General features: G+C 42.9%; 3 protein-coding genes across 3 annotated transcripts in view; 2 read left to right on the top strand and 1 right to left on the bottom strand.

Moving 5' to 3' along the window:
* Positions 1–6,090, top strand: part of utp20 (UTP20 small subunit processome component) — a 34,188-nt gene extending 28,098 nt beyond the window's left edge. The window contains exons 41-54 of the mRNA XM_037696138.1: positions 456–603; positions 686–802; positions 1,806–1,976; positions 2,062–2,193; positions 2,270–2,380; positions 2,451–2,600; positions 2,674–2,856; positions 2,937–3,068; positions 4,407–4,539; positions 4,604–4,788; positions 4,860–5,174; positions 5,247–5,373; positions 5,449–5,594; positions 5,676–6,090. Of these exons, the coding sequence (XP_037552066.1) occupies positions 456–603; positions 686–802; positions 1,806–1,976; positions 2,062–2,193; positions 2,270–2,380; positions 2,451–2,600; positions 2,674–2,856; positions 2,937–3,068; positions 4,407–4,539; positions 4,604–4,788; positions 4,860–5,174; positions 5,247–5,373; positions 5,449–5,594; positions 5,676–5,831 (2,206 nt within the window). The 3' untranslated portion in view covers positions 5,832–6,090. The remainder of the gene's footprint in view (positions 1–455; positions 604–685; positions 803–1,805; positions 1,977–2,061; positions 2,194–2,269; positions 2,381–2,450; positions 2,601–2,673; positions 2,857–2,936; positions 3,069–4,406; positions 4,540–4,603; positions 4,789–4,859; positions 5,175–5,246; positions 5,374–5,448; positions 5,595–5,675) is intronic.
* Positions 6,030–8,816, bottom strand: arl1 (ADP-ribosylation factor-like 1). Its single transcript, XM_037695724.1, has 6 exons — positions 8,752–8,816; positions 8,048–8,185; positions 7,318–7,399; positions 7,014–7,125; positions 6,752–6,930; positions 6,030–6,657 (listed from the first exon to the last, which is right to left on the bottom strand). The coding sequence occupies exons 1-6, from the start codon at positions 8,753–8,755 to the stop codon at positions 6,627–6,629; spliced, it is 546 nt and encodes a 181-aa protein (XP_037551652.1). The 5' UTR covers positions 8,756–8,816; the 3' UTR covers positions 6,030–6,626.
* Positions 8,817–9,279: 463 nt separating this feature from the next.
* The window catches only part of LOC119428579 (DENN domain-containing protein 11), a 34,272-nt gene continuing 32,176 nt past the window's right edge, over positions 9,280–11,375 (top strand). Inside the window, exon 1 of the mRNA XM_037696262.1 lies at positions 9,280–9,718. Within this exon, the coding sequence (XP_037552190.1) occupies positions 9,367–9,718 (352 nt within the window). The 5' untranslated portion in view covers positions 9,280–9,366. The remainder of the gene's footprint in view (positions 9,719–11,375) is intronic.

Here is an 11,375-nt window from a genome sequence, read left to right as displayed (position 1 = left end):
CTAAAAATAGCATAAGCTAGGTACAAGTAGCAAAAGGCTAGCTAAATTGAGAAAACTTAATTGAATGCTAAAAGTAGCAAAAGCTAGGTACAAGTAGCAAAAGGCTAGCTAATCAAATATGAAAAGACTAACTGAAAGCTAAATGTAGCAGACATTTTGTAAAAGTAGCAAAAGACAAGCTAAAGTATAAATAGCAAAAGGTTAAAAGCTAAATCTAGCAAAAGCTAGGTACAAGTAGCAAAAAGCTAGCTAAATTAAATGTATGAAAAATCTAACTGTAAGCTAAATGTAGCCGAACCTAGGTAAAAATAGCAAAGACTAGCTAAAATAAAAGTAGCAAAGACTAAAAGCTAAATGTAGCAGAAGCTAAGTACAAGTTTTAAAAGGCTAAATACTAAACAGAGGAGCATTTTGTGGGCACTGCCTGAGCTCTTCCTCCCTGTGGGTATTTGCAGAGACAAGTCTTCAGCCAAGCCTCCTCCTGATCCCAGGCTGCCTCCTCCCAGCTGCCTGCTCCTGCCTCCCACTCCAAAGAGAGGAGGGCGGAAAGCTCCCGTCAGCAGCCGCACCAACATGCACATCCTGGTGGACGCTGGCCTCAAGGTGCACATTCTGTGTTTTCTTTGTACATGGTGTGAAGGTGCAGTTTGAGGCAGAAAGCCTGTAGCTGTTCTCTCTTCTTCAGCTGCTCCACCTCAGTCTGAAGAAATCTAAAGTGAATTCTTCAGAACCATCTGCTCTGGAGATGCTGGATCCTTTTGTTCTGCTGCTGCTCCAATGCCTCGACTCCATGCACGTCAAGGTACGAGAGTTCAAACGGGTGTGAAGTGGTTTATGAAGCATTCACACCGATCTGTTTTTCAGCTTCTTTCTCATCCCCCAGTTTTCAAGCCATTTCAACAACTCATAAATCAAAACATTTAGCTTGGCGCAACTTTAGCTAGTTGACATATTTTTGCCACTTTTTTCCTCATAGAAAATGAATTGAGCTCATTTTTTATCCTTCACATCTTTAAATGTGTTTACAACCTTTTACAGCTCCTTTCATTCTGCTTCTTCAGTTTTGTGTTACTTTCAGATTCTTTTTGCCAATTACAACATTTTGTGGTTTTTATAACTTCTTTCTGCTCCTATCAGCTTTTTCTACTATTTAGCTATTTTTGTGCTAATTTAAGCTTTTTCAGCTAATTCCACATTTTGCACTCCTTTCTGCCTAATTCAGCGCAGTAGGTGTGCTCTTTCCACTTCCTCGTAATTTCAGCTTCTGCCTTTTAAGCTGTTTTTTTTTTTTTTTCAAATAATTTCCAATTTTTTGTGCTAATTTCTGCGTCTTTCAGCCTAATTGCGCAAACACATGTTCTTCCTGCTTTCTTCTGCTAATTTAAGCTGTTTTCCAATAAATACAAGTTTTTCACGGTAATTTTTGCTACTTTAAGTCAACTTAACTTCTGCTAATTTTAGCTTATGCTCTTTTCAGATTTTTTTCTGCTACTACAGCTACTATTTAGCTGTTTAAGCTTAATCTACATTTTTTAGCTCATTTAGGCTCTTTCCACTTACTGCTGGTAGTTTAAGCTTCTTTCTGCCTTTTCACCTACTTTTCAGCTTTTTTTTTTTTGGCTAATTTCTGCTTATTTAAACCTAATTCAGCAAAAAAAGTGTTGTTTTTTTTGTGCTTTCTTCTGCTAATGAAGGCTTGTTCTTCCATTTCAGCTCGTTCTTCTGCAATAAGTGTTCACACTGCCGTTTCTCTAGTTCTGCCTCTTTATTTCCCAAATCAATCAGCTCCATCTCTTCCCTCCCAGGTGATCACGGAGGCGCTGGTGGTGATCACCTGGCTGTTGAAGTTCCCTCTGCCCTCGGTGGAGCAGAACGCCGGCCAGCTGACCAAGCAGCTCTTTGTCCTGCTGAAGGATTACTCGAAGGCTGGAGCTGGCCGCGGCGAGAACTACCACCTGGTCCAGAACTGCTTCAAGGTGCTCAACTTGAGAAATAAAACCCTTAAACCAGTTCACGTCTTTTAAGAAGCTTTACTAAATAAAAACAAAAAACGTCTTTCAGGCCATGACTGTTCTGGTGAAGAAAATCAGAAGCAACCAGATCTCTGAGACCCAGCTGCAAGTGCTGCTGGGATACGCAGAGGAGGACATTTACGACCAGTCGCGCCAGGCCACCGCCTTCGGCTTGCTTAAGGTAACGGAGGCTAAAATAGCGTCTCTGCTTCCAAATCTGCGCATTTACAGTTTGTGTGTGTGCGGAAAATCTCCAGGCGATCCTGTCCAGGAAGCTCGTCGTCCCAGAGATGGAGGAGGTGATGAACAAAGTGGCCAAGTTGACCGTTACCGGGGGCAACACCATGATCAGAGTTCACTGTCAACAGGTACGGACACGCCGGCGTCCGTCCCCTCTCCTGAAGCAGCTTCGGCTCAGACGAGTTGTTTTTTCTGCAGATCTACCTGAAGTACCTGCTGGACTACCCGCTGGGGAAGAAGCTGAAGAAGCACGTCGACTTTGTGGTGGCGCAGCTGCAGTACGAGCTCGACACCGGCAGGGAGTCTGCGCTGGAGATGCTGGCGTCCATCTTCCAGACGTTCCCTCAGGTGTGGAACGTCAACACTTTTCATACGTCTATCTGCTGCTTTTTAATGACCTGAGTTTTTGTTCTCCGTCCAGCAACTGCTGTTTACGTACAGCAGTCTGTTCTTTGCCCCGCTGGCCTTCGTCGTGGTTAGCGACGACTCGGCGCGCTGCAAAAAAATGGCTGCCATGGCCATCAAGACGCTGCTCGCCAAGCTGGACTTGAACCACCAGAACATCTTGTTCTCTTTCGTAACCGCGTGGCTGAACGCAGAGAAGGTACGCAGAAGCTGAAACCTCATTTATACACTTTCCAGAGGGGCTTGTGGGTTACAGATCTATGTTTTCTGCCCCCCCAGGCCAGCCTGCGGCGCCTTGGAGCTCAGATCTGCGGCCTGTTCGTGGAGGTGGAGGAGGAAAAGTTTGCCCGTCGAATAGACGCCCTGCTGCCGCTGTTGGAGAAAGAGATCCACCCCGACAATTACGAAGACGTGAGTCAAGAACATTCAAAGTGTGAAACAGAGCTGAGTCTACGCTCCTCCTCTCACCTGCAAACTAGTCGCTTTTCAGCAAAATTCAGTTTTCCAAGTAAAATATGTCGTCTAGATGTGTGAGAAACAAAGCGTGTAGCATCTGTATTGTGCAAGTTGAAAAGTCCAGCTGATGGTGTTCTAGAGAACACCTTGAAGGAGAAAGTAACACAAGTTTTCTGTAAAGTAAAATAGTTAAAATCAGTGATGGGGAGGAACAGTGGGAAGAAAAACAACGGGAGAAGAAGATGGACGTTATCCCAAGTGGACTGTGAAGGAAAGGGGACTAAAAGTTATGAAGTGTAGAAACTACGGTGGCGCCAAGGTAGGAAGGAACCTGTAAATGATTTTAATAATTACATGCAGGTTGACAAAACTGACTAAAATGTTTGTGTGTGCATTTAAAGTTGTGAAAGCTGCATGATGCCAGGTCATTTTCTGTTATGAGCAGATCTACCACTAAATCAGAAAACAGTAAAAAGTCCTCTAAATTGACAGTTCAAAGAGTCTGCTCCTCAGATACGAGCGTTAACGTATTACTTTTTATATATGAACGTTTCCGTTCATCGCCCTGAGACGACTTCTGTTGTGACTTGGAGCTATAGAAATAAATTGAACTGTTGGTGGACATTAAAATGTCACCTGTTCATTGGGTAAATTTAATATTCTTGTTTTTAACGTGCAGTTCAGGGTCACCATTGCTTAGCACAACAGCGTGTTGTTACAAATGAAACTAAACTAGATAAGTCAAGTGCACCCCTAAAGTCACTGTGATAAATTGTGTGTCATTATTATCTTAGCCTGAGTTTAAAAACAGGATGATGCATGCTCAATAATTTCAACTATTTTTTTTTTAAATCTGTCCAGATGATCTGACTCAGTTTTGTTAATGTCTCCAAAATAGTTATTGAATCACGTAGGTAAACTTAGATGTTAACATACACCAGAATGCAGGAAATGACATCTACTTTATTCAGAATTTTCTGGGGGAGGACCCCCAGACCCTCCCACCAGTGTCCCCCCCACGTTACAAGTGTTTCATGAAAGAAGCGCATGTCCTCATTAAATTAAGATGTTATAGTAAATGCCTTTTTTTACCTGAAGCATGTTGTCTTCTCCCCGACTTTTCTTCTTGGTGTGTAATTTACATGTTGAACAATTACTACAAAACCTTTCGGGCGGGGCAGGCGTTAGGTTTGTCACCTTTTTCATCTGTTCAGAGTTTGCAGGTATGCCCCTGGAGTTAAAGCGCTGTAAAGCTGAACGAGTGCATGAGACGACAAACGGTTTGTCTTTCAGATCGAAGAGGAGCAGGATGAGAAAGAAGCTGACAGGCTGCTCTTCGGTTATCTCACCCTCATCTCCAAACTCAGCCAGCACTGCCACCTGCTGGAGCTGTGCAAGCCCCGCGACACGCTCCTTAAAATCTGGGGTACACACACACTTTCTCTTTATTCTCCACATTCTCCACTGGCAGCTAAAAGCTTCTGTTTCAGGTCACATCGAAGTCCACCTGCGGCACCCTCACTGCTGGGTGTGGCTCAGCGCCTCGCAGCTGTTCGGCCAGCTGTTTGCAGCTCACCAGGCCGAACAGCTGGCCACCGTTTGGCGAGGAGAGGGAGGAGGTGCTTCGTCCCGACCGGCAGCCACAGATTTTATCACCAGCCGCCTGGATAAGAAGGTAAAGTACACGGTTTGTTTGAAGTGGTCTTGATGTTTCTGCACCTCATCCGTTCCTTTCCGGGCGTCCAGATGAGGGAGCTGGCCTTGAGCTTCTGCCACCAGCTGCAGTCCAAGTTCCTGGACACAACGTCAGGAGAGCAGGTCATCAAGAACCTTCTTTTTGTCGGGAAGGTGATTTACCTCCTATCCCCGGAGTCTGAAACCGCTTCTCAGGAAGAAGTGAAGGATGAGGAAGAGCACAGCGAGGACGAACGTGACGAAGAGAAAGAAAAGGAGGAAGAGGAGAAGGACAAAGACAAGCCTCCTTCATTTCTGTGGCTGATGAAGAAGCTGTCTCTGATGGCGAAGAGAGAAGCGGCGTACACTCCCAAAGTTCCCCTCAAGGTACGGAAAACAAAAATGGTACTTTTCTTTCTTTTTATCCATCGTTTCACATTTTCTCTGCTTTCTCCACAGCGAACGTGTGTGTTCAAGTTCTTGGGGGCGACGGCAGTGGATCTGGGGAGGGACCGGCTCGGCCCGTACCTCACCACCATGGTCACTCCGCTGTACAGAGAGCTGGACAGCACATACGCAGACCAAGGTTTATACTCTAATAACAGTTAAAATAACAAACGCTCATCATTCAGGTTTCAACTCGTTCCTCCCTTTGATCCAGATCCGACCCTGAAGAACCTGGCCCAGGAGCTCATCGAGCTGCTGAAGAGGCAGGTGGGTCTGGAGAGGTTCTCTCTGGCCTTCTCTGCAGTCCAGAAGGAGTTCTCTCAAAGACGAGCAGCACGCAAACGACACCGAGCCATGCAGGTACGAAACGCACCCAGTCAAAGTGATTAGGAAGCAGCTTTGATCTTCTATTGATGGTGATTTGTATTTGTCTTCTTTAAGGCGGTGGCTAACCCAGACGTCGCCGCCAAGAAGAAAATGAAGAAGCACAAGAATAAAATCGAAGCCAAAAAGAGAAAGATCGAGTTCCTCCGACCTGGATATAAAGCCAAGAAGCACCGGAGCCATGCTCTGAAGGACCTGGCCATGGTGCAGTGAGTCCTGCAGCTTCTTCTTCCAGCATCATTTATCGACCGAAAGGAACAAGATGCGACTCTTCACCCCGATAACTTAAGAGACTAATCTTTTTCTGCTGCGAACTGACTGCAGAAGTGTAAATTTAAAAAACATGATTCTCTAAAAACTGGGCTACAAAGACTTCTTCTGCCTTTTTACCGGTCACAGTAAAAAAAAAAAAAGGCGCAATTTCATTTTTCTAGCAAGTTTAGTAAAATAAAAAAATCCACCGTTAACATTCTGACAATCACCGATTGCATTTTTTACTGATTCATTCGTTTCTGTACAAGTAAATATAAATATGCAACCATAAAACTTAGAGCATGAAGGTTCAAGATGAGCTGAACTCGAAGACATCAACCCCATAAATTGAATAGAAAGAAAAAAACTAACCAAACAACCCGAGCTGCAGGAATACTGTGAATGCAGAAACGTTTCCAAAATGTCCCATTTGTGGCGTTGCACACATTTAGGTTCGGCTGTATAGTCGCCAACATAAAAGATAACCGCTCTGAGACGACCTGCAGTACAAAACGATTATTTATGTGACAGAAACTTTGCAACAGGATGAATAAAGCTTGTGGACGTGAAAGGATTTGTTTCCAAAACATTAGCTGAAGCTGTTACGGCAGCAGCATCGGCCAAGGCTTCAGGTTGATGTGAACAGAGGAGAGCAACCGCTGGTCCAAAACTAAGGACATGAAGAAGTCGGGTCAGTCACAAGGCTTCATACGGAGAGGGTCAAAGGTCAAGAGTATATACACTGAGCAGGTGTCTTTACTGCCGGCTCTTCAGAGAATCCACCAACCTGAGAGCAAACATTGTTTTTGTTAATAAAGATGCTTTAATAACTTTTACAAGCCTTATTTAAAAGATTTCATTAAGTGTTGGGTATATCTTACCACTCCATAGCCTCGTCTAGGCCCGTTCCCTTGGTGGCTGAGGTTTTAAAGATCTGCCATTTCCTGTCTTTGAGCGCAGGGAGACCCAGAGCGTTGGCCACTTCAGTCGGCGTCATTGCCTGCTCCATGTCCTGCTTGTTGGCGAACACCACGAGGATCGCCTTCTTCAGCTCTTCTTCCTGCAGCACAAAAAAATACTTTGAATATATATACTTCTTTCTTCTTTTTTTAAATACTTAATGCTGATGATTTAAACACAAACCTCCAACATGGCCACCAGCTCGGACTTTGAGATGCCCATCCTGTCACGGTCGCTGCTGTCGACAACGTAAATCACAGCGTCTGTGTTTGAATAATAACACCGCCAGTAGGGCCTGGGAAGAGGCAGAGATAAAACTTGCTCAAAACCAAGTGTGGAAGACCATCCATGAAGAAATGAGGCGGCAGCTTCAGAATCTTAAACGAGGAGACTTAAAACACGCAAACTTGAATTCTCAATTACAGTCCGTTTACTTTTCCACAGCCGAGAAGCTCTGCAGTGCGTTCACTGCGTTATTTAAACACACCTGATACTCGTCTGTCCTCCCAGGTCCCACACCTGAAACTTCAGGTTCTTGTAAGTGACCGTCTCAACATTGAAGCCAATAGCTGGGAGAAAAATAAAATTCATAAGTTCAGTGAAGGATTTACAACTAAATTATTTTCAAGAGTGCAGTACAGAAAACTAATAAGCTATATGGAACAATATAGTTTTTATTTAATCAGCAGAATGTTACGGTTACATAAGTCCTGCTGAAATATCACTGTAACCGATTATCTGAAACAAAACCTACTGTATCTCCTTGTTTTTAATATGCAAGTCGTTCAAATGAGCCGATTTGTGAGTCAACATAGATCTTAATATCAGCAGTGGCTCAGTGACCTTGCTGAAATATGATTAAACGTTAAAGTTCTGATTCTTTTCAGTGATATCTTCAGTAAGTCAGAAAGGAATGGCGATCAAATTATTGTCAAACCTGGAACAATATAGAACTTAACGATGCGACTTATAGTCCACAAGCTGTACGTCAACGGGTTCTGGTGCAACTGAGCCGTCCTTGAACTCGTCTTTAGAAGCTCAACTCGTTCAGTTTTACTACGTGTAAACAAAATCGAGCTGATTTAGTCTTAGAAATGTACATTATGTCTTCCTTCGAGCTTTATGTTCACAAGGCTCTCTTGGGAAATACAAATGTAATCTCAATAGCAGCAGTAATCTAATGGCTAAATATTTAAGGGATTAAAAGCAGTACATACTGGGAATTGTGGTGACCACCTCTCCAACCTGAAGCCTGTACAGAATGGTAGTTTTTCCAGCACCGTCCAAACCCAGGATCAAAATCCTCATCTCCCTGGTGCCAAACAGGCCAGAGAAAAGACTTGAGAAGAAGCCCCCTGAAGAGAACAGACAAGAAGAAGCAACTTTACTTTTCGTTGTTTCTAAATTAGACTTAACTTCCAACTTAAATTAGTTTGGTCTCTAAGCAACTAATAACACTCAGTAGTATAGGACTTGATTTTGTACTTTAATACAAGCTCAAAATTATGAAACAGCACTCAAAGAATGATCAAATATCAGGTAAAATTCACGAAATGTACTAGCTAGCAGCTGAGATTAGCCAGTGGCTAACAGGTTGTAGCTTAATGCTTTGCACCAAAAAAGGCAAATATGTTCGTGAGTCGACGGTGATATTAGTGCTAAGCACTACAGTAATGTTCTAAATACTAACATGTAAATGTTATGAAGTTGTAAGCTTTTAAAACACGAACATAAAAAAAAAAGCCTGGAGATTCACTTAGCTAGTGCGAACCAAGCTAACTCTAGCATCAAGACAGGAGCACGTCGCGTTAAAAAACAAATAAAACATGGATATATAGGAGCTTAATTCTTCCTAGGCACGTAATTTTCAAGTAAACCTATTAAAAAATGTATATGAGTGGATAAAACGCGAACAACTCACCCATTTCCTTGAGACCACGGACTTCTAACAACTGACAGGTTAGTTCCGTGTGGTTGACGTGTCGTTGGGCGACGTAATCAACTCTCGCTCAGATTTAAGTTCGCACATTCGTCAGAATAGCAACATCGTTATCTGTAATATATCATTACAGAAACTACTGTAAAACATATATACGCAATTGGTAATGAATATATACTATTTTAGATCTTAAAAGTGTACGTTGTGGTTTAAAATTATTTAAAAACTATGTTTTGTGAACGAAAGTGCGGCTAGTGAAAAAAGATTTACCTACAGACGCTCTGATAAGGCTGCATTCAAGAAGGACATTATTTGAGCGTTTCTAAACGTTGCAGCTATTCACTGTCAGAGGGATGCAACGAGAAATGTCGGGTTTCTTTTGAACGCAGCTTTAGTCGAAGGAGTTGCCCTTTCTCAACAGCATCAAATTTATGACCAGATATTAGGTTTTAAAGCTTAGTGTAAAAGCTGCAACACTTTATGTGAATTTAAAGCAAAATGTAGCCCTCGTGGGGGATAACGTCGATATGCGGGAGCTGCGTTGAGTTTTAATAATCAGCGGGTGGACTGTCGCGTGAGACGTCGTTCACCGTGAGGATGGTGGAGCGCTCGGACCGAGCCCCTTTGCTGGACTGGGAGGAGGTCCCGTCCGCGGAGAAAGCTCCGGGCAGCCTGTCGAGCCCCCCCGACAGCCGCGTCTCGTCGGGATGCTCGGGGTTTGGGTGGAGCAGCGGACCGGGGGGTCCCGCTCCGGGCTCAGACGGCTGCGGTGCCCCGCCCGCGACCTCCGGCGCCCCGGCGGCCGCGCACGAAGCGCAGCCTCCCGGCAGCGAGGAGCATCTCTTGGACTCAGGAGGCAGGGAGGCGCCGCTCGAGGGGCGGATGCTGAAGTGGGAGGAAAAGGACCAGATCGTGTCCGTCTTTGTAGTTGCATTTAACACCAGGACAGGTGAGGCATAAATCATCGCGACACTATAAATGAAACAGTTTTGATGCTTTGGAGGCCTAAACTAAAATAAAGGTTTTACAAATCTGCAGCCAGATCATAAGTTCAGACAAAGTCCAAGAAATGGGAATAAAATGGCTTCAGCAAAGTTGACTCATGCAATTTTAATTAGGGGTGTCTGAATGACCAACATGGAGGTCATCACCTGATGGAGACTCTTGGATGCAGGGCTGGAGATAAAGTCCCTGCAGGGTGGAGGAGGAGGCTTATTTTGATGTTAAGCCTAAAACAGCCAAGAGAAATGACAAAGTTCCTTAATGTAAAACAAAAAGGGCTTTAGCAACATTTAAATCAATCCAGGGCCTGTTTGTGACCAACACAACCCAGTGGGGTGAAAAATATTTACACCCCTTTTAGTATTTTTTTAAATTATTATTATTATTTTGTTTGCTGGAATTTAAAAACCTTTGTATTATTTAGCTCTTACTGTGATGTATTAAGATGTATTTTTGTGTAGAGGAATTGTATTTTTTTTTATGAGATGTTAATGTGGGTTTGTTTTAAAGTGTATTTCTGGCCCATTGTGAATGCACTTCAACTTGACAAACAAGAATGACGAGTTCAGAATGAACTTGCAGGAAACATAATACAAAAAACACACGACCTGTAGCGTGGCGTCCAAAACTCCAGGAATGATACGTAAGAGAGCATCATTCCATAAAATGAACACCAGACGTCCCTCACCTCTCTGGGGGATTTCAAACAATGAAGTTCAATGCAAAAACAAGTTCCATTTTAAAGTATTACACCTTGTTTTATTAATGTAACTTGATTTGGTTTTGTATCAATGATTTTATCTACTTTATGACTGTTTGTTGTGTGTACCTCATCTGTTAACAAGAGGTCTCTCTTGTAAATGAGTCCTCGTGACTCAATGAGACTTACCTGTTTGAATAAAGGTTGAATGAAATAAAATGCTGAAACTTTCGAGTGTAGACGTTTAAAAAATGTCACTGGATCAAATAAAAGCTAATTACCAGATGAGAGGTCAAGTCGACAGCTTAAGATCTTGTAGGCGTTGCAGGTTACAGGAGCGGAGAAAGAGAAGGCCTTTTTGCTGAATTCCGTCCACACTGAGGGGACACTGCAGGTAATGATGTCTCGTGAGAGCAGGCTGTAACTGCACTGAGGATGTGACATTTAGCAGATATATGAAGGCAGCAGACAAACAAGTGTTTTAAAGAAGAAAATGATGAAAGATTAAAATGTACAAGTGTGAGAGTCTATGTGAAATTAATGAAGTCATACAGGATGCAATGGTACGATAGTTACAGCCAGTAACACATGAAAAATGACACATACTACAGTATGACTTCCAAACAGGTGAAAAATGACACATACTATAGTATGACTTCCAAACTGATGAAAAATGACAAATACTATAGTATGACTTCAAAACTGGTGAAAAAAGACACATACTATATAGTATGACTTCCAAACTGATGAAAAATGACACATACTATAGTATGACTTCTAAACTGATGAAAAAAGACACATACTATAGTATGACTTCTAAACTGATGAAAAAAGACACATACTATAGTATGACTTCTAAACTGATGAAAAAAGACACATACTATAGTATGTGTCTTTTTTCATC

Source organism: Nematolebias whitei, chromosome 22 (assembly GCF_014905685.2).
Source record: "Nematolebias whitei isolate Nwh7 chromosome 22, NemWhi1, whole genome shotgun sequence".
Lineage (NCBI taxonomy): Eukaryota > Metazoa > Chordata > Actinopteri > Cyprinodontiformes > Rivulidae > Nematolebias > Nematolebias whitei.
Note: the sequence above shows the minus strand (reverse complement) of the source record. Positions and strands in the feature narration are given on the sequence as shown.

Excerpts from the sequence above, each read along its gene's own strand:
- arl1 (XM_037695724.1), bottom strand. Across the intron at positions 7,126-7,317 it reads GGAGGACAGACGAGTATCAG|GCCCTACTGGCGGTGTTATT; the intron begins GTGTGTTTAAAT and ends GCCTCTTCCCAG. Across the intron at positions 6,931-7,013 it reads AGCTGGTGGCCATGTTGGAG|GAAGAAGAGCTGAAGAAGGC; the intron begins GTTTGTGTTTAA and ends TTTGTGCTGCAG.